At 37.1% G+C, this 23,346-nt stretch overlaps 2 protein-coding genes across 2 annotated transcripts; both read right to left on the bottom strand.

Annotated features, from left to right (window-relative positions):
* Positions 1-4,266: 4,266 nt before the first annotated feature.
* On the bottom strand, positions 4,267-5,211 carry LOC116669148 (olfactory receptor 1E1). Its single transcript, XM_032498012.1, has one exon. It carries the CDS (start codon positions 5,209-5,211, stop codon positions 4,267-4,269), a length of 945 nt encoding a protein of 314 aa, XP_032353903.1.
* A 3,585-nt stretch (positions 5,212-8,796) lies between these two features.
* Positions 8,797-22,478, bottom strand: SPATA22 (spermatogenesis associated 22). Its single transcript, XM_032497996.1, has 9 exons — positions 22,390-22,478; positions 20,874-20,989; positions 19,013-19,141; positions 17,226-17,286; positions 16,997-17,089; positions 14,892-15,234; positions 14,061-14,190; positions 11,906-12,003; positions 8,797-9,111 (listed from the first exon to the last, which is right to left on the bottom strand). Exons 2-9 carry the CDS (start codon positions 20,914-20,916, stop codon positions 8,938-8,940), a joined length of 1,071 nt encoding a protein of 356 aa, XP_032353887.1. The 5' UTR covers positions 20,917-20,989; positions 22,390-22,478; the 3' UTR covers positions 8,797-8,937.
* Positions 22,479-23,346: the final 868 nt, after the last annotated feature.

Here is a 23,346-nt window from a genome sequence, read left to right as displayed (position 1 = left end):
TCTTTGTATGGTGACAGACGGTAATTAGACTTACTATGGTGATCATTTTGAAATGTATAGAAATATTGAATCATTATGTTGTGTAACAGAAAATAACATAGGTCAATTATACTTCAAAAACAAGCAAACTCATAGAAAAAGAGATCATGTTTGTGGTTACCAGAGGTGGAGGGGAGAGGTGAGGGAACTGGATGCAGGTAGTCAAAAAGTATAAACTTCCAGTTATAAGTAAAGTACTAGGGATGTAATTAATGTATGTAATATACAACATGATAAATGTGATTAACCCTGCTGTATGTTATATATGAAAGTTGTCAAGAGAGTAAATACAAACTCTTCTCATCACAAGTAAAAAAAAATGTGTTTCTATTACTTTAATTTTGTATTTATATGAGATGATGGGGATTCACTAAACTTACTGTGGTAATTATTTCATGATGTAAGTCAAATCATAATGCCGTACAACTTAAACTTGTAGAGTGCTGTATGCCAGTTACATCTCAATAAAACTGGAAGAAAAAAGTCAGTTGATAATTACTTTTATTTCCATCTGCAAAGGCCCTTTACAGCAATAAATGGATGGGAATATTAGGGGGACACTTAAGAAATTCACTACCACACTAACCAACTCTTTCAACTGCTGGCCGCTGCACACTTTAGTGGCAAATTTCTAAAGCAACAGCTTTATTGAGTTTGTGCTGAAGACTGTGTGTATGATTTAGGGTCTCAGTGACAGAATCTCCATGAAATGTCCTGGGACTTTCCCTTTACACTCAACACCTGAGGTGACTGTGAAAACCATATATTGAATATTTCAGTGCTTCTGTCACCTGATGGCATGAAGCATAGTGTCCCCATCGCTCAATGACAACTGAATTTTACATAAGAAAGAAAGAAACATTTGTTGTATCACACCACTGAGATTTCAGGGTTTATTCATTATAGCAAGTCCTCTACCTTCAGTAACTCATGGAGAATATTAAAATAAATCAGGAAATGTAATACTGAATAGAAAAAGAAAACCTGTATCAACAGTAATCCATTTTTGTAAATACATATATACAGACTCACAGAGACACACACATATACACAAACAGTTCCTTGGGTAAATAAGTGGAATATGAATCAAGAAATGTAATACAGTATGATATACTCCTTCTTGTCTATGTTTTGGTTTTGCACAGGTTTTGTTGTCTGTGCTTTTGGTGTCAAATCCAAGAAACCATTGCCAGGATCAAGGCCAAAATGTCTTCCTTCTATGTTTTCTTCAAAGACTTTTACAGTTTGAGATCTTTGAGTCCTTAATTTATTTTGAGTTGAATCCTGTGTATAGTGTAGGTAGGGGTCCAATTTCATTCTTTTCATTGTGGATACACACATTGCATGTTCCTGGCACCCTGTACAAAGATCAGTTGATTTTACACGTGGATTGGTTTCTGGGTTCTCTGTTCTGTTTCACTGATCTATGTGCCTATTTTTATGCTGATACTTACTATTTTTACTACTGTGGCTTTGTAATATATTTATATATGTAATCATCTTCATTGTAATTCATGAATACATTAGAAACTGCATGGATCTCTTTAATAGGCCATCTAGGTTCGCATGGGCATCTGCTTTCCACTCATTGTCAGAAAATCCAGTTTACTTCAGAATGGTAAAAAAAGGCTAAGTAATATCTTAGTGTAATTATAACAAGTTTCTAACTCATAGGAAACCTGGAAGGGTCTCTGAGCCTCCCAGATCAAGAGACTATACTGTCATTAACAGACCTGCCTACACTCAAGTGCCATCTAGAATTCCTTAAAAATTTCAGTGGGCTCCTGGGCAACAGAATATTCTATTATTCTGCTGGGTTTTAAGGTTCAGTTCTAGGGTTAAACACTGTGCCAAAACATTTTCAAGCCTCCAGACTTGTCTTCCAACAACAGTGTATTAATCACTTTACCAACTCTCCCTGCCAAATAAAGGACCCCAAGGCTCCTCTTCTCTCCTCAAATCAAGTTATTTGGAATCCCGAACACAAGCAGTGCAAACGTAGGGAAGTGGTCTTTCCCAAAAAAAGTGCAATATATTTTTAAATCAGGAATAGTGATGCTTCTAGCTTTGTTCTTCTTACTCAAGATTGCTTTTGCGTGGCAGAGTATATGATTCCATAGAAATTTTGGAATTTTTTTTCCTACTTCTGTTTTGAAAAATGCAACTGGAATTTTGATAGAGACTGCAGTGAATCTATAGATCATGCTGGAAATATGACATTTTAACAATATTAATTCTTCTATCCATGAACCTAGGATGTCTTTCCATTTACCTGTTTCCACTCTAAGTTCTTTTATCACTGTTTTATAATTTTCATCTCTTGGTTAATTTTATTCCTAAGATTTTTATTCTTTTTGATGCTATCTCAAACTTAAAAGGGTCTGTGCAGCAAAAGAAACAGTCAACAGAGTGAAAAGGCATCCTGTGGATTGGGAGAAAATATTTGCAAAACATCATTCTAGTGAGTGGTTTTATCCAAAATGTATGACTCTGCTGTAATTCAACAGCAAAAAAAAACCACCCTGACATAAAAATAGGCAAAGGGCCTGAATAGACATTTCTCCAAAGACATACAAATGGCCACTAGGTATATAAAAAAATGTGCTCTACATTACTAATCATCAGAGGATGCAGATGAAAACCACAATGAGACATCACCTTACACCTGTCAGGATGGATAGTATCAAAAACAAAACAAATAAAACATGTACAAAAAATGTAGCAGTTGTCACAGAAAATGTGGAGAAAGGGGAAACTTTATACACTATTGGTATGAATAGATGCAGCCAATATGTAAAACAGTATAGAGGCTCCTCAAAAAATTAAAAATAGAACTACCATATGATCTAGCAACCCCAATTCTGGCTACATATCCAAAGGAAATGAAATGAGGATCATAAAGAGATATCTGCACTCCTGTGTTCATTGCAATATTATTCACAATAGCCAAGTTAGGGATAGATTCCAAACGTCCATCAATGAATGAATAAGAAAATGTGGTATACTCATACAATGGAATACCATTGAGCCTTAAAAAAGGAAAGAAATCTTGACATTTGTAGCAACATGAATGAACCTAGAGAACGTGATGTTAAGTGAAATAATACTCTCACAGAAGGACAAAACTGCATGATTTCTTTCTAGATATTTGGCATCAAAAATAGGCATACTCATAGAAGAAGAGAATAGAATGGTGGTTATCAGGAGTGGGAGGGTGGGGAAATGGTGAATTGATTTTGAATGGGTATAAAATTTCTGTTATGTGAAACAAGTAGGTATTAAAGATCTGCTTACAAGGTAGAATCTGTGGAAAACTAAATGTACATAGATGAATGAATAAAGAAGATGTGGTGTGTGTGTGTGTGTGTGTGTGTGTGTGTGTGTGTGTGTGTGTGTGTGTGTAATGGAATATTACTCAGTCATAAAAAAGAATAAAATAATTTCATTTGCAGCAATATGGATCAACCTAGAGATTATCATATTAAGTAAAGTAAGTCAGACAGAGAAAGAAATATCATGTGATATCACTTATATGTGGAATCTAAAAAAAGACACAAGCCAGAAATGGACTAACCAACATAGAAAACAAACTATGGGTTACCAAAGGAAAAATGGAGCAGGGAGGAATAAATTTTTGGGATTAACAGATACATATTACTATACATAAAATAGATAAACAACAAGGACCTACTGTGTAGCACAAGGAACTATTTTCAATTTCATATAATAAGCTATAATGGAAAAGAATCTAAAATATATATATGTATGTATATGCATAACTGACTTGCTTTGCTGTACACTTGAAATTAACATTGTAAATAAATTACACTTCAATAAAAAAGATGCAATATAAAAAAAATCACAGATGTAAAATTTGTTGATCAATTCCAAAATAGGAGAGAGACAACCTTAAAAAGTGAGGCTGTTAACCAGACTCTGGCTTTCCTCCCCATATCTGAGGGAGTAACTTTTAAGGCCCCAGGTATGAGTTAGCTTCCAGATAAAGACAAACTAAACTATTGTAGCAAAGGAGATAGAAAGTTCACTTGAGGTTCAGGACAGGTCAAATAGATAATGTATATGTGAAAATAAATGAGAGGAGAAAAGGATAAGAGGTAGAATGATGTGAACAAAAAGATCATTGGAAACAAGAAGTCTGGGTTAAAATCTCAATATTAATATCAATATACCTAGTGGGTAAAATATGTTAAAATCTCAACTTTACTGTCATAGAGAGAAGAGAGTTTTCTTTTTGTGAAAGACTCTTCCCAGGGCTCCCTTCATGTCTCTGTTCCTCAGGCTGTAGATGAAGGGGTTCAGCATGGGGGTCACCACAGTGTACATCACAGCCATGGCAGTGTCCTTAACAGTAGAATTACTAGCTGTTGGGCATAAATAGAGACCAATAACTGTCCCATAAAACAGGGACACCACGGAGAGGTGGGAGCCACAGGTGGAGAAAGCCTTGCGGATACTTCTAACAGAAGGGACCTTGAGGAGAGAGGAGACAATCTGTGCATAGGACATGATGATGAGTAGGAATGGAATGACAAGAATGAGCCCTCCCATGATAAATATCACCAACTCATTAACTCGAGTGTCAGAGCAGGACAGCTTCAGAAGAGCAGACATATCACAGAAAAAGTGGGGGATCACGTTGTCCACACAAAAAGATAATCTGGCCATGAGCAGGGTGTGTAACATGGCATGGAACGTGGTCAGAACCCAGGGAAGCACCACCAGGGACAGACAGAGCTTGGGGCTCATGATGGTGGTGTACTGCAGGGGGAAGCAGATGGCCACATAGCGGTCATAGGCCATGGCCATAAGGAGGAAGCTCTCCAGGTCTGCAAAAAACAGAAAGAAGTACATTTGGGTCAGGCATCCTGCATAAGGGATGGATGGGACTTCGCTCTGCATGTTCTGCAGCAATTTGGGCATTGTGACAGAGGAAAAACAGAGATCAGAGAAAGACAAATTGCTGAGAAACAAATACATGGGTGTGTGGAGGTGAGAGTCCAGTTGAATGAGGACAATGATGAGGAGGTTCCCCAGGACAGTAGTAAGATACATGACCAGGAACAGAGCATAGAACAGGTTCTGATGCTCTGGTTCAACTGGCAGGCCCAGGAGGAGGAACTCTGAGATGACACTTTGATTTCTTCCCATCATGCTCTGTGTCCAGTATCTTTAGGAGAAAATAATGGTGTCCATTAAAAACCGGAAGAAAAATGAACATATTTCTGTGATACCTGGTCTGTTAGCTGTTCTTCAGTAACTGATTACAACCTCACTAACACCACTCTTTGTAATCAGAAATATACATCACTAAATCTAAGCCACTTTTCAGACATTTCCTTCATTTCTCATCAATTAGCATGTAACAATAGTGTAACTCTTGCCTCTCTTCTAAAACACTCTCATCTTCTATCTTCTATGGGCTCACCCTGGTTCTCCTGATATTTCCCTGCCATTCATTCCCAGTAACTCTGATTAGTTTCTTCTCCAACAGTATCTTATATATTGGTGTATTCTTGGGCTTTTGCCTAAACACTGTTCTCTTATAATTCTATATATACAGCTTTGAAAGAACTTGTCCATTCCTATGGCATTAATTACCATCTAAATCTCATGGATAAACCTCTATCACTTTCACAGCTCCATTAGTTGCTTAGTGATTATCTCCCCATGGAATATCACAAGCATCTTCAGCCCAAAAGATCCCACATGAGCTCACCCTGCCCACTCTTTCAAGACTCTCACACCTCAGTAAAAGAAATCAAGGCTCAAGTCATATACCTAGGAGTTTTCTTTCATTCCCTCCTTTCACTATCAGCACCCAGTCCATCAAGTCTTGTAGGATCTCCCACTTAATTCTCTCTCTAATTCATCCACCACTATCCCAACCCTCACTACCCTGAACCAGGCTAACATCACAACTTGTCTGTACTATCGAAACAGCCTCTTAATTTATCTCTCTACTTCCATGCTCACTCTCCTTCAGTCTCTTCACACTATGGCATTCTAAGATGAAAATCTGACCATTATTCTGTTAAAGTCTGCATGGTGTCATTGCTCTTAAGATAAAGACAAAATTCCTTTCAAGGGCCAAAAAGTGCTCCATGATCTGACCCTTGCCTGCCTCCACATCTTCATCTACCCTATAATGAAATACACATTCCACTCTTCCACCAATGCTGGAGTTAAAAGTCACAGTTTCTTGCCTCCATCCTTTTGCCTTTCCTTTTCCTCATGCCTAGCATCCTTCTCCCTCTGCTCCTTCACCTGGCTTGTCTTTCTTTATCCTTCAGGTATATTACAAGTCTTTTACTCAGCTAACCTTCCCTATTTCCGCAGACCAGATGAGAACCCACTGCTATGCTCCCTCAGCACCCAGTACCCAAAGCTATTATTCATTTATAGCTGTCTTCCCTACCAGATTGTCAGCTTCACACAGGAAAGGCCATAACTACCTTCATGACTGAAGCAGTGCCAGCACCTGGAACAGTGCCTAGATGTAGGCAATGTTTCATTTTTTGAGGTATTTACTGGCTGTGCTTCAGGTTAAGACATGCCTTCCTCCAACTTTAAAGACAGAAAACTCCTGTTGTTTTAGAGTATCTACTCCTCCTAAGTCCTCTCAGAACAAGAACTCACTAGTTTTTGATACTTTTTTACAAAAGTCTGGGATGTAACCTCAGACATGGAACATATTAGACTACCTCAATCACACTACTCTTTATCCTAAACAGACAACCCACTATCCACATGCACACTGTCACTTATTCCTTGTGTTGATACCCAGAGGATTCAGTTATATACATGTGGAAAAAGGTAAAACTGATGGGTATGTTTAGTAATTTGGGGAGAAAAGGAAGAAATAAAGATAATTTCTACCCTCGAGACCTTGCTCCATTTCTTCTTCAGATATCCATACCTCAGAGTGTGCCTCAGAGCTGAGAAAACTAAGGAAGAGTATTAGGGATATAAGAAGTTCCTTTCCTCAATGAGACATAACTGGGTCCAATTGCTAGGATTTTCACCCTGCTAATGCTGCTTAACTGAGCCACATAGTATTTTTCACATGTGGACTTAATGTTCGGTATTGCAGCAGGGAAAAGCATCAAGTGAAGCTCCATGCACTTAATATCTCAGAAATTTGCTTCCCAGGAAAACATGTAGGATCCTTTCCTGAGGCTGTCACAAGTCTCTCTAGGAATCACAAAACAGAGAGCCAACACTTGAAGATGCTGGCAGGATCAGGGCTATGAGCCTTAGCTGCTCCATTAACAATGTCTCTCATCCTCTGCACCTGGGAAATCAGTAGTTCTCAGTCTGGACTGCACATAAGAATCACAAAGGGCAGTGCTTCTAAAAATTTAATTTACAAATTGCCTACCTTGAGGCCCTGTTAAGTGCTGATTTTGATTAAGTAGGTCTGTTGTGGTGCCTAAAATTCTGTATTTTATAAGCACAAATTTTATATTTAGTGATTCCAATTCTGTTGGTCTGTGGAACACACTGTATTTTAAAATATAGATTACTGCACTCTCATCCAATGAATGTAATCAGAATTTCTGGGGAGAGGGGTGCTATCTAAAGGTCATTAAGTCATTCAAATATATAGTAAAGGGTCAAGAACTTCTGCGTTAAATGCCCGTCTCATAGAGAGGTCTTATGCTGAAACAAAAAAAAAATCTTGTGAGATACATTACACAGTTATATTTATAGATGTTATCATTAATAAAAAAAAAGACTAACGTGACTAATGAACATCAATCAAAATATTTCTAGACTGTGAAGAAATCATGGGAGGCTGAGAGGTGAAGAAGGGAGTTATCACACCTGAAATGTTCTCCTGCAGAACATGATATAACCTGGGAAATCAAGACCCTCAGGTAGGAAAAACCCAAAGGACCAGCTCATTCATCCTCTGCCCAACTTACCCAGTGTGTCTGAGAGAGACTCCAGGACCCAGGACCTGAGATCCTGCCCCTCTTTATTCACTAAAGCATGAGAAGTAACAGCCTCTGTAGTCATCACCTGTGTCTGCAACATCCATTGTCCCATCTCCCATTCTATACATCCCCAGGCCTAAGCGGCCCTGGATCCCAGAGGAGTCTAGATCCTGGAGGAACTCATTAAAGACAAAGCAATTACCCAAGGTCTCTCTAGGACAAATGCTCTCAGGATCCTGGAGCCGTGACTGATTATAACCACTGATCACACCTGACTATAGGGAACGTGGGGATGGAGATAAACTCATGTCTGGATGCTTAATCACTGCTCAGTTTAGGAGTGGACAGCGGTCCGGTGGGGCCAGAGTTTACATTTTCATCGGTAAAAAAAAAAGATGGATGGAGAAGCCATAAAACAAGCAGGGACCAGACTACAACTATGCCAAAGTAGCTGCACAGACTAGAAACTTCAGTATAATGCCTAGTGACACTACAGATAGTGAGCACCTTTGTCTTGTTCCCAAGTTTGGTGGGAATGTCTCTATATTTCCCCATTAAGCTTGATGTTGGCCTCTGAGCTGACTCAAATGTATCTGAGCTGACTCAAATGTATTCCTATCTCATGTTAAATAAGTATCTACCTATCCCTATTATATTGAACATTTTTAATCTGAAATGGTTTTTTAATTTTAGCAAATGTACAATTTTTATAAAAATACTAAAATTATTTTTCAAAAATTCTTTCTACATTTAAAAGGATTTAATAAAGTTATTTAAAAAATAAAATAGAAGGATTTAAGTAATTTAATTCAACAACAGAAATACAGAAAAACAGTAGCCATAAAACCACAGTGATGGTAAATGAAATAATAACAGAAAAATGTTTTTAATTTATACTATTTAAACTTCCTTCATCATCACTTAAATTTCATTCATTACATTAGTATAATACCCTCATCTCAGCATCTACAGTTTTAACAAAGGCTTGAAAAGTTTTTTGTTCAGAAACAGATGCCGGTCTGACAGAAACACATTTGAAAATATTCTTTTTCTGGTCATAGTTTCCAACACACCTATGAACTCGGCCTCTAATCAGTCTTGGAAGTTCACGATCCTGTTTTTTAAAAAATAAATATCGATAAAGTTATTTATGATCCTATTTGAATTTCAATTTTTAAAACTAATAATATCATCAACTAAATATGAATCACCCCAAAGTGCTATAATTCCCTTACCTAATTTAGAGCCCCAGTGTTGACAAGATCATAATAGCTAGGGACAAATGGATACCCTCCACAGAAGAAAGCCCTTCACACTTGGGTAGGGCTTCTTAAAGGTGAGTGAGCTGCTGCTTCTTAAAAAAAACTGGAATAATTCCCAATATAATGGCACATGAATATTCACTTCTATTAGACTGTTACTTTCAACAGATGGCACACTAGGTAGTTCAGACCAACTTTCCTACTAAAGCCAACTAGAATAGCTAGATGGAATATTTATTTTAAAATCTCCTCAGAGAGATACCAAAGGCAGTGAGGAATTACAGAGACCCCCATCTGGGAGAGGAGAGCAGTCCAGAATGGGGCCTGATATCTGGGGAGGCTTTCCCTGCTGAGGTATCTGCCAATTATAGTCAAGGCAGTTTGAGAGTCTAAGGAACTGAGCAGAGCTTCTGCCAGGCTCATATGGCTAGGAGAAAAAATGGAGACCAAAGCCCCTCAAAGAAAAGAGATTCTGATAATCACACCACCTCCACCCCGGGCTTAGTGTTGGGAGACTCAAAAGGGCAATGAACTAATGGGACTAGTAAATCAGGAAAAGTATTCTGGGATTGCTCTCACTAAGCAGTCATAAAAAGCACCAACTATCAGAGAAAATGCTGGTAGTTACTAAAAGGACTATACTATAGTAAAGATTTTCTGTTTCTCAAAAGCCACTCTTAAGACTGAAAAAGCTAACCATGGAGTATGAGAAGATATTTGCAATACACATAATAGACAAAGAACTTGTACCCAGAATAGTTTTCTCAAAAACTCCTATGAGTCAATAAGGAAAACACAAATAATTCAACAAAAAAAAAATTATCAGAGGCCTGAACAGATTTTTCAAGAGAAGATATCTAAATGGACAGTAAACATCAAAAGTGCTGAACCTTCTCAGTCACCAGAGTTGGAGAGAAATGAGATAGCAGTACACTTACCCACTAGAATGGTTAAAATAAAAAAGACTGACAGTACCAAATGTTGATAAGAATGCAGAGAAGGTACAACTCTCCTACACTGATTGTGAGTGTGTCAACTGGTAAAACCCTTTGGAAAATCCTTTGGCAATAATTACCTTATTAAAACATATAGATGCACTATGATCCAGCATTTTTTATATTTACTTCTAGGTATATACCCAACAGAAAGGCATCCATGTGCACAAGAGACATATAGAAGAATGTCCATAGAGCATTATTCATAATAAAAAATCAAGAAACAACCAAGAGGCCCACCAATAGCAGAATAGAAAACTAAATTGTGATATATTCATACAGCAGAATATTGTACATAGAAATACATAAATAAATGAATTATAGCTAGAGATATGAATCTTATAAACACTGTGTTGACTAAAAGAAACCAGACATAAAAGAAGACACTTCATATGATATTATTTATATATAAGTTCAAAAATAGGCAGAATTAATTGATGATATTAAAAGTCATGATAATGGTTAATTTTAGGCAAGAAATAGGAGGTAATGAATTGGAAGAGGCACAGAGATGTACAGGGTGACAGCAATGTTCTATTTTTATCCTTGCTACTGTTCACTTTGTGATACTCCGTAGAATTGTACAGTTTGATTTGTGTACTTTTCTGTATATGTTATACTTCAATAAAAAAGTTTTTTAAAAAACTTAGACTAAAGAAAAAAGTAAAATAATAAAATTTAAAAATTAGCATTCAAGATATTATAGAAATTAATGACATTACTACTTCTTGATCATCTGTTATGTGTCAGACGCTATACGTTCATATCTTTTATCATCTAATCTCCAAAACAAATTTTCAAAGTAGGAATTAGTCTCTCCATTTGACAGATTAAAAAACTGATGCTCAGAAGGTTTAAGCAGCTCACTCAAGATCATAAAGGTAATAAATGGTGGAGTACAAACTGGAATCCAAGTGTGATTTCAGAATTAACGCCAAACTCTTTTACAAAGTACGGAAGTCTTATAAGGTCTCCAGCCTCCTTTGTCACCCCCAGCTTCCTTTGTCACCAAGCCTCTTTGCTATGTTTCAGACCATTCTCTCTGCCTTCTCTCAAGTTCAGAAGCACTACGCTTACCTCCATCACTTACTAACTCTACACTCTGGTAATTATAAACTACTTGCAGTTTCCTGAACAATCCAGGCTCTATCTGAGCTTCATGCCTTTGTATATGCTGCTTCTTCGCCTTAGAATGCATTCCTCCCTCCTCCTCCCTCAGTCCCAACACTTTGGCTTAATTTATTAGACCTTAAATATCTAAGATAAAATAGGTTAATGCATTCTTAAAAAACCTTACAGTGATCTGACCACCCTTCCTATCTACTTCTATAGCACTCTGCACACACCTCTGTCATATCATTTGTCATACCACAGTGTAACATTTATGTATCTTGTCTTTCTCCTGGGATTATAAACTCTTTGGGAGAGTCATTTACCACTTATATTCCACTTTGTATCCCTTGCAACTAGCACAGAGTAGGCTCTCCATATCAGTTGAATAAACAACTTTAATATCAGAATTAAAATCAAACAAAATGTTGAAAGTACTACTCAATTGTTAACAGAATTTTTACTACAGTGGAATTATAGCCTGCATTTGTATGGTTTTGTTGGCATAAGCTTTGCAAAGGATTCTTAAACAAATACTCACTATTTCATAAAATACACAAGGCAGAGTATTTTTCCCATCTCTCATAAGAAAAGTCTTTGAACAATATGGGCCAGGTGTAACAGCTGAATCGAGAACAGCTAAGCAAAATTGAAATAGAGGAGAAAAAAAATTAGTGCTGGTAAAATGCAAAGAAAATTTAACAAAGAGAAATTGGTATTTAAATAACTATTCCCACACCAACCTCTCAATAATAAGAAACCGTTTTAAGAGAGAAAGATATTCCCTTTTTTAAGTTTTTAAAATTTGGGGGGAGGGTAATTAGGTTTATTATTTACTTTTATTTTATTTATTTTTTAATGGCGGCACCAGGGATTGAACCCAGGACCTCATGCATGCTACGCACACGCCCTGGCACTGAGTTATACCTGTCCCTCCAAAAGGGAAAGATATTTCTAAAACTGTTTTATTCTAAGGAAAACAAAATTTCTGGCCCTCTCCAACTTAGGATCAGGTTATTTGCCAAAGTTTATATACAATTGACAATAGTTGGCCATCTGAAGCTTTTTTTCTTACAATGTGTTCTACAAACTGGTTAAAACCTCAGACAAGTGTACTACATTATAACAAATAAAATACTCATGTATAACAAATAAACATCATAGTTTAATGGAAAAAATTGAGACAGAATCAGAAGTCATGCAATGGTGTCTCAATTCTGCAATTTACTAAGCTGAGCAAACTGTTTAACCTCTTTCAAATCTGCTTCATCTGTAAAATTCAAATGATAATTCATGTTTATCTCAAGAAATTATTATCAAATGAGAGTATTATTCATTCCTTTCCATCTATTATGTACTGATAGTGAACATTTGTTACTTTGAGGTCAGCCTCTATTTCCCCTCATGATATCTAGATTTTCCTTTAGGAAATCTCTCCTATGCCATACTTAGCCATATGATCTGGATGGGATCTGTCCCACTCCCAGACCCAGAAGTGACATAAGACTGATGTAAGCCAATCAGCATATCCCCTTCCCCAGCTACAGAGTTAAGGATTGCAGTGATGGGCTTGTCAGACAGTTAGAAATAATGATATGCAAGGGGTCATTTGCTAGTTTCTGGGAAAGAGCAAGCAGAAGAAACTGTTGAAGAATGTGACAGTGTGGTATATGGAAAAATGTGTGGTATAGAGAACCTTGACAATCATCTTAATACCATAAAAGTCAGAAACTACTGGAGAGACCACAATTGGGGTCTCATGATCAAGCCAACACTGTGACAGAACAGAAAGATGGCTAAATCTCAAAAACATAATACTGGATGAAAATGCAAACTCTGTATTTTAAAACACATAAAATAGTAATAAAATAAATATAAATTTATGAAATCAAATGTATATAGTAAAATTATAAAAACATGTAAAGATACCACAGTGATTATCTCCAGAGAAGAAAAACAGATACAGCTTTCAAGGATGTCTATAAAACAGGTATGTGGATATTTATTATATTCTCTAGATTTTTCTGCATGTTTAGAATATTTCATAATTTAAATTACTTTAAATATTTTATTTAAACTGTGGAAAGAAGTATGTTTTGAATCTCCACTTCTTGTTTGTCTCTTCATTTGAAGTAAAATCAAATTCCAGACACATTCTATAAAACTCTCCTCCCTTTTAAATATTAATTTAGAAAACAGATTAATTGTAGGGTGTTTATGCATATCAGTAAAGGATTCTTCACAAATGTTCTTTCAGAATATTTACTATAATTTAATTTATATATAAAATTACTACTGGATTTAGTGTAACAGAGCAGAAAGAACACTCTATTGAGAATAAGGAGACTTGGGTTCTAGATCCATCTGTGCTGCTAACTAGCTTTGTGATTTCAGTCAAGTCTATTTTAATTATTTGCCCCATTTTTTCACCTACGTCAATGGTTGGGTTAGATTATTTGTAAGAATCCTCCCAGTTTTGACATTATGAATCAGAAGAGTACTACCATGAATAACCAAACACGTCTTAAGTCACATAAATCAGTGACAGATCCAGGAACTGAAGAAAATCCTAATAAACCATAATCTCCTTCTGTAAAAATTTTATTTTTCTTTAAGATCCTCTAGGTATTCCTATTAACATACAAAACTATTTTCTAAATGGTATTACTGAAGTATTTTCGAAGTATTACACCCACCTAATATTTCAAAAAGAAGTACGGTTTTCTGTGCATGTTCACGCCAGTACTTCATGCTTTCAATAACTGCAGATATAATTCTTAAAGAATTATCTTTTTCTTTAAACTTTAACTGATACAATGAGGTTTCCTTTTGAAAAAATAAAAACATAGCATTAGAAAAACCTGTCATTTTTTTTCATCATACTCATTCACTTTCTATGTAAAGATTCTAAGTCCTTATACTACACAAATATGTGGGTAAAACAATTTACCTCAGATGGCTTATATGGAAAATACTTTTTTCTTTTTAAGAAAAAACTGCTTACAGATGTATAGGCATAATCAACACAGGGTACTTAAGCACTCAAAGACCAACAACAGTAAGAAATTGTTACCACTCCAAGGCTGAAAGGACAAGCGGAGGAAATAAAATGATCAAGCTTGTGAAAGCTGGACTCATGGAGGGCTATATCATGCAGGGACACAGCTGCCGCCTGTGACACAGCATTTAATTAGGGAGGGAATGGGAAAATCCAACCTCTCTCCCTACCCTTTGATGTCCTGCCAGTGTCTTCCATTCCTACTGGCTAACCCCTAACAGAAGCCAGCTACGGGATCCCAGGACGATGCACTATGTAGGACCATTCAGCCTTCCAGAACATAGAGAAGGGCAGAGGGTAAAGAATCTATTGGGCCAGGACGTGAGGAAGGGAACTGGGTATTTGTGCTAATCAAGTAACGTAGGCCATGGGAATAATTTCAAATGCTCTTATCTCTGTAACTTTCTAAATATTTCACACATTTTTAATGTAAATACAAAATGTAAATAATTAATATTTAAAAGTTTACCTTCAGGGTGTTTTCTGCTGGAAAATCATCCAACTTTTTTTTCTTAAATTGATTTTGTTGAAAATTGGGCTTAAATGCCTGTAATGCACTGTTTTTGTCTAGACTTCTCATTGTGGAGCCAGATATTTTTGATGAATGTGTTTGTGTGAGTACTTTACTTTCTCTTTGGTGAGATAAGTTAGTTGATTCAGATACTCTTAATTGCTTCTGTTGTTGAGCTCCCAAATTCACTGGATAAGAATTTATTCCATTATCTGCCATTTTATTTGTTCTTTTGCACTGAGGCTTAAAATCATTTCTATCCCAAGTTTTAAAACTGGTATTTGTGTTGCCATCTTTGTAGCTGCAATAGTTTTTAAAAAAAAAAAAATTAGTAATAGCGTTGTTTCTATATATTTTTCTTAATTAAAAGAAAATTATTAATGAAAATGTGCATTTATATGGTAATTTGTGGTTTATAAACTACTTTGTAACTACTGACTAGTTAGAAATTCCAAATATACCATCACAACAACCCTACAATACATTATACTCTCTTTTCAAGTGAGGAAACTGAGCCTTAATGAGGAAGTAACTTGCCCAAGGTCATATAACTAGTTACTGACAATTCAAAACCCAGGGAATCCTAGTCTCCCAACTCAAAGTCCAGTGCCAGAGAGTATATTTTTAAACTATACAAGCCTTTGTATGACAGTGGTTGTCTCAGAGTAGTAAAATTTTGAAAACTTTGCTTCCTTCTTCATACATTTTTTTTTCATTTTCTACAATGTAAAATTTTCAAAAGTTAAGCTATGCCTTGATATTATAATGTCAGTGATTTTAAGTCACAAGGAAAATAGAGGCAATGTGGATACCTATTTGTACTTTTACTCTGTAGCTTAAAAGTCCTACTTAGGAGTAGTAGGAAAGCAAGTAACATCTCCTTAAGTTGTAGTAAAATATAAAGAAGTCAGTCAAAAGTTGATATATAGATATTTTAGGACTTTTTAAAAAAATTCATACTGTAATCTTTTAAAATAACTATTGTTATAACATTCTGAAAATAATAAAAGTAACATGTCTAAAAATGGGCAAGACTGCAAATTGTCTGATAAACTCTATTACAGGAGGAGTGAGAATAGAAATGCCTTGGAACTTAGAAGAATGCTCTTCTCTGGAAAAGCCAAAATCATCTAGAAAAAGGAAGACGCTGGCGTGGAAAAGCACACTGATACAAAAGAAAAGACAACATGGTAATTATAAAAGAAAGAAACTAAAATTGTCTTCTTCTTCATCAAATGCCTGTGAGGACATGAAAGCCTCTGGTTTCAGAGCATGTAAGCTAACGTTGTCCAGCAATTACCAAGGAGCTTAAAGATCTTAATAGGGCAGAAGTACAACATTCAACTGTGGCTAAGAAGAGCTGTAACAAGGATAGGAATGTCAAGAGGGTGTTCCAGAGGCCAAGTATGAAAGAGAAGACTCCTCATATCTTTGGCCATCCTGAAGAAGGTAAAGGGGATGTAAAAGATCCAAAATTTAGTTATACGAATATTGGAGGGGGGGGTCATGCCAGGTCCTTCCATGAGTTACTGACTTAAATTATACATTATCTTACATTATTTAACTTTTACAATAGATCCATATAAGAAGAATCGTTAAAAAACATTAGGCGCTGTAAGAGAACAATTATGAGTAAATAAGGGTATTAGGCATTCTAAGTACTAGGGTAAGACTGAGCATTCTATTTGGTTTTCAATTTCTAAATATATTCAATATTTAGATATACTTATTCCTGACTCTTTACCTATTATCAATTACATCATTAATGATCCACAGCAAAATCATAAATTCATGGTGATAAATATTGGCAGAAACTTCATTATAACACAGAGTAGTCTGAAAACATAAACACTGCCAAAATTACCTATTTTTAAAGTTTTATATGGCATGTTCTCTTAACTTCTATACAACATAGTAATATCACTATAGTTATTAATTATAGAAATTTTCTAAATGCAATTCTGTCTAAGAAAAGAGAAGAGATTAGAGGAGGAGAGAAGGGAGTAAACGAGGAGATGGGAAGGAGAAGGAATAGAATAAGAAGAAATCTTAAGTAGACTCACCTCCCACCACTCTTACTTCTTTCAGTATTTGATTGAATAGATTTCAACACAAACTCTTGACTTCTCAGGGGATGAGAAACTGAATATATTTGCCTTTCAAGAAAATATCTTATTAACTATTAATAATTTGTTCCCAGATTCATAAATATAAAATATAAAACATACATAGAAGAATAACATCAGTCAGTAACAGACATACAGATTCATTGGTATAAATTTTTCCACATACCCTGTGTTCATTGTTTTCGTTAAAGGAGGCAACTCTGGATTCATAGCTTCCCAGGCCCAATCTCAAAAGATATAAGTAACACAGGTAAGAGTAAGGTAGGTAGCATTTTTTGGAAATAATTCTTTCATATTTATTTAATTTGCAGGGGGGAGGCAGTTGAAAGCTTGAAGGTGAGAAGAACTTAAATATATGGACATGTTCTTCAACAGTACTTTGTTGTGGAATTTATCACAGCCTGCCTTATTACTTTTTTTGAATGTCTTTCCTGTTGTATTTTAAGCAAGGTAATAGTTTAATCTGTATCTCTTCCACAATCAATCCTGGTATAGCACCTTGTGTTTTTCATCAGTTCTTATTCTTACTATGTCATACATTCTGATATTCTCTATTCTACTCTACTTTAGTCTCTTTTATTTCTTTTTTTAAAAGACTGATTATTTCCCAACCTACTAATGGATCAAGACAAAAACGTGGAAAACAGTGGCCTAGTCCTATTTCTTACCCAATATAAGAATCCTATTATATCTCTGACAGACAGTAATCCTGCTCAGAGCTTGAAGAGTTCAGTACTTCAGGAGGACACACACTTCCCTAAGGAGCAACTCACATTGTTATTTTTCAAGATCATCCATCATTCATGCTACTTATAAAAAGTATTTTAAATAGTGGAGAGTTTTTTAAATGGCAAAAGATGATCAGATAAATGCCTAAATGCATATCCATGTGAATTTTTTATGTTCTCCATAAAAATGAGAATATGAAATTCATACTTCCAATTCCTCAAGTGTGGAAGAAAACAAAATAATTATAGATTTGAAAGTAGGTTAAGGTCTATGGTTACACACTGGATAAAATTAACAATACAAGTATTGACATATAAAGGGATTTTAAAATTCTAGTTCATAAATCCTATTAAAGCTTTTTTAAGTGTGCCCCCAAAGTGCAAATGTATACAACCAGCATGTACCAAGTATATTTCAGAATAGCTGCCTGTCCATGCCTTCTTCCAGAGAGAAGTAAAAAGTAAGCAAACATTAAGACCTCCCAGCACAAACCACCACAGCTAATTGTTTCAGAGATAAGAGGCCTACCCATAAAGCTAAATCAGGATTTCAATGATCTTACTTAAAAATATGAGCTGAAGCAGAGGCTGTCTCTAGAATTTGAATCAAGAGAAACAGAGGGCAGCCAATGATGGGCTCTGAGAACTAGCACTAAAAGGTTATGTTAACAGCCAGCAAGGGCAATTTAGCTCATGTGCTAGTCGAAGCTATAAGGAAGTCAACTGGATGAAGGAGTAAAAAACCAAAAAAATGAAGAAAGGCAAAAATGACATTAGAGAAAAAAGACCACGGCCAAGCAGACAAATTCCTGGCCAAGCAGACCCCTCCTAAGGTCTATTTCCTTCCACCTTTCCCATGTTCCCATTCACACTTAGCCCTATTCCTGAAGTAATTTGAGTTTCTCCATTCTTTACCACCAAATGTTTAAGTCACAATACCTACATGTTTTGAAAAAGAAAAAAATCTTTACAATATAGATTACTGCTTCATTAGAACAAAGACTCCATATTTAAGATACTCCATTTAAATGCTGAGACATCCTTGTAGACAAGGAAACTCAAACTACTACACTAGTCTGCTCAGAAAGAGCAAAGTAATCCTTTTAATTGGATAGTGGAAAGAAGAAAAATAATAAAGTTTCTACTTCCATTATAATAAAATAGAAATGGTAGTTTTCTAGAGTCTTATTTCTTATTTTCTGAAAATTTTAACTTATTTTCTTACCTGTTGGTAGAGGAGGGAAATCATAACTGTCAGAAGCAATACTGATACCTGGATCATTTTTAAGTGGATTGGATGTTAATGGCTGTCTATTCCTCTTTTTCTGATTGAACAATGGTACAGGCAAACAGCCTAAATTATATGTCAATAAATTAGTACATAATAGGCAAATAGTCAGATCTAGCTATAGAATAATTACTAGTATATAATAATACACAACTTGAATTTGTCTACTTCTATACATTAATTTTATATTTACTACAGATATATTTCTATATATTTGGATTTATTTTTACATTCTTAAGATCCCAAATAGGCCTTGCCTCTACAAACTCCTTTCTTGTTTTGCGTTAACACTGCTTTAATTCCTCTTGAGTAATTGCCATCTCCTCCCTCATTCCCCAAACTTTTCCAAATCTACTTTTTGTTTCTGTTACTTTCCTCCTGTGCTTGCTTATCACCGTATCAACTGGAGGGGACCCTTCAAGTACACCAGAGGGAAGGGAGAACCAAAATCTGACCCATGCTTTCCAAAACCCTAACCACTCTCTGGACCATGGGAGCACACCCTTTAAGGCCATGGTTCTCAAACTTTCGTTTGACCAAAATTTATCTGGAATTATGTTTAACATACCAGTTCCTAGACCCCACTCTCATAGATTTTATTTCCATAGATATGCTTTGAAAGCCAAATTGCTGCAGTTTCAACAAGAACTCCAGGTGTCTGTAATGCATATTTTCTGTGAATCATTTTGAGAATGACTTAGAGTAATAATAATGAGTTTAAATGAGAACAGATACTACTCCAAACCCTCCAGATGAAAGACCTGGGATCGCAAGTCTAGTCAAAAGTCAGAATTTATAAACACTAAAGCTAGAAGGGCTCTAAGTGGAAAAAGAGGTCCCACAAGTTTGCACGTTGTACAGTGAAAGAACTTAGATAGGGCCCAAGCTTCCTAAGTCTCAGTTCAGAGCTATCTTGCCACTATACCATACTCTAGTTGGTCCATCCGCACTTTCACTACAGGAGAATATAGACTCTGTGATGGCTGTATGATGAAAGGCTGGGAAAACGATGTGGACTCTGGAGTCAAACTGTCTAGGCTTGAAATATAACTTCAAAGCAGGTCTAAATTACAATTTTAAAGTCCGAACGATGGCTATTTCCTTAAACTTATCGTGCCAATATGACATATACTGAGAGGCAGAATAAGATAGTGATCAAAAGAATGGGAGTCAAATTCAAATCCTGGTTCTTCTACTTCATAAATTATTTATTTACCCTCTTTGTGCCTTTGTTTCTCATCTAGAAAGCAAGGATGACAAAAACTCTGTCAGAGTTAAATAAATGAATACATATCATTAAATGCCCAGAATACAGTATATCCACCATAAATCATAGCTATTATTATCTTCATTCTGCATTATCATCATTCCCCTGGTTCTCTTCATTCTTGCCCTCTGTCCTTGTACTAACTAATAAGCAGGAAAAGCAGAAATGGCACGGGAAGCTGTTAGGAAGACAGAAGTAGCTCTGGAAATATTTTAAACAAGTCACAAATAAAAATTAAAGTATTATTAATTTCTTTATTTTCAGCTTAAAAGCACAGAACAAGTCGTGAAGCACATGGGGATTGTAGAAAGAACACAAGAGTAAATCCAGGAAAATCTGATTTTACTTCCACCTAAGCCACTAAGTGTTTTGTCTTGAGTAATTTATTTCCTTCGACCTAAAAAGTAGAGGCTAGACTATATGTTCACTCTTTTTAAAAGTTCCTTCCAAAATGTTGTATCTATATACTAGATAAGGTTTACATGGTATATACAAACTACAGAAAATTTTAAAATAAAAGTCAGTCAATACCTGCTGTACTTCGAGTTGAATTTTCATTTAGGTTTCTCTTCATTTCCTTCAATATCAAAGTCGATAACTCTTTCTTTAGCACTTCAACCTTACAGCATGAAGTTATTCGACTAAACCTTCAAGGAGAGAAATTTGTAACTCATGTGCTATCAACGAGAAAACCAAATTCTCAGCCTGGAAATTCCTGAAATTATGGTTGAAAACTATGGTTTCAGACTTAATAGTGTAAACACGCTATAGTCTCTTGCTTTCTGAATAAGAATTTACAACATAACCCATTTTCCCAAATCTGTTGGAAATAAGACCAGTGTGGCTATAAGCTTGCCTCCTAAACATACGTGGATTTTCACAGAGTCTACGGAATTTATTTCAGAATCAAGGACCCACAATGAGAACAATTCTGGAAAATGGACTACAAATTGGCAAACAAACAAGGCCAGGGAGGAAACACATACAGTTGAAAGCCAATTAAGAATGTGTTCTGTGTCTCACTGTAAAACACTGTGCAGATCTTCTGCTTTGGCCATTAGTTTGAGATCCCAGGATTATACAATACCAAAGCCTAAGGCCACACTTAATATGCAGAATAATTGTAATGATAAGTTTCCACAGCTTCTGTAACTTTAACAAGTGAAACAAGATTTTTTCTGTTTTTCCTTTCCTTTTACCACAGAATTTCTGCTGTAATTTTCTCCATGTTTAGTCTCTTATAGTCTAACTCCAATTAAATTCAGCACTTACCCGTTGTGTGAAAAGCTAAGATCACTTCTGCTCCCAGGTTCACTGCCCCATGAGACAAACACACATGACCACCACTGAGTAATAATGCAAATCATACTGAGGTAAATATCAATTTCTAAATATTGTTTCTAGAAATAAAACTTGGGAATCATGAGGTCAGGGATTTCCTCTGTTTTGTTTCCACGTCTTGGCCTTGATGGATACAGCAGTCTCTTTAGAAAATATTCTTGATGCCATTCTAGGAACCAAAGCAGAGGTCGGGCCACCTTTTCTTAGCCCAGAAACACCAACGCAACTCACATCCTGAACCTAGAGGCGGCTGAGAAGTGTTAGTACGTTTTTGAGTCTCAGGCAAATAAAAATGCCGCATCCTCCCCTGGACCCCTGACCCTGGTGGGGCGGGGACCCTGAGCTGCCCTCTCCGCTTCGGCTTCTGACTGGATCCTAATCGCATTAACACGGGTGGCGGCGTCAGTGTGCAGAAAGTTTGCTCACTGCAAGTTTCTCGAAATAAATCTGACTCTGCCATTCAGCTGTCTCTGATCCTTCCTTTCTCTCCGATTCTAACACACACACACAGCCCCCCCCCCCCCAAGACCGTTGCCTCAGATGGAGGCCACGGGGCCTACTTCAGCCCCTTGTGGGAAAACCTCCAGTCAGGGCTCCTGTTCTCTTCCAAAGATTTCTCCTGACCCCAGGGCTCGAGGCAGGTTAGTAACTAAGGCCTACACAGATTCTTTCCCTTCTTGGCCCGCCTGCCAACCCGACACGCAACTTGAACCCTCAGGTTTCTCGTCTCCGTCAACCGTCGCTCCGTCAGGCCAACAGCAACTGACGCTACCTTCCCGCCTCCGAAAAAGCGCGGGAATCATACCGTACGCATGCGTGCTCCGCCCACGCCTCCGACTGCGCAGGCGCAGGGGCCGCCGACGGGTGAACAGCGAGATGGCGTCGTACCTTCTGTGGACCGAGGGGAAGATATGCCTGCCCCCTCTCCCTGGCACAGAAACGTGAACGCGCCCATGCGTTCTCACACTGTGAAGTACGGGGCGCAGGGATGGCTCTACCTCTTTGGAGTTTTGCCCAGAGAGGGACAAGCCTGTTCTCGTCACCTGCGGGGCCCTCCCAGACTCCACCCCAGCTTCGTCCGAAAATTGGGCCCAGGGCTAGTCCTCCAACCCCGTTCCCGCGCCCCAAGGTCATTTCTTAGGTTCTAGATATGCATTTGTAAGTGGCTGGTGGCAACCCGGAGTGTGCCTAGAAGAGAATGGCTCAAAGGCCACAGGCCTCAGAGCCAGGTCATGGGGGTCTTGCTTGGTTAGGCTGAGTTTCTGCGTGAGGTCAAGCAGGCGGGGCACTGGAGACGTCCGGAGGCCAGGAGAGCTGAGGCCTGGGTTTAGATGCCGGCCCCGCAAAGCCGAGCGCGGTCGGGAGGGCAGGGCCAGTGATGCTGGAGCTCAGGGGAGGGAAAGCACACGCCGCAGAGACTCAGGACCCCGGGGAGGGGAGCGGAGGGGCAGTGACTCTGGGCTCTGGCCTTCAGCCGCTGGACTGACCCTCCATGACCCTTTTACCTCTGGCAAGTTACTTACCCTCTCTAAACGTGCATTTCCTTCCACAGTAAAATAGTAACAATAAAATTGACTTAATCGCCCCAAAGGTATTAAAAGAGAAAATGAACAGTTCTGACAGATAGTAAATGTTCAGTTAATGTTAGCCCTTATTTAATAAT

This window comes from Camelus ferus, chromosome 16 (assembly GCF_009834535.1).
Source record: "Camelus ferus isolate YT-003-E chromosome 16, BCGSAC_Cfer_1.0, whole genome shotgun sequence".
NCBI lineage: Eukaryota > Metazoa > Chordata > Mammalia > Artiodactyla > Camelidae > Camelus > Camelus ferus.
This window is presented reverse-complemented; position numbering and strand designations above follow the sequence as displayed.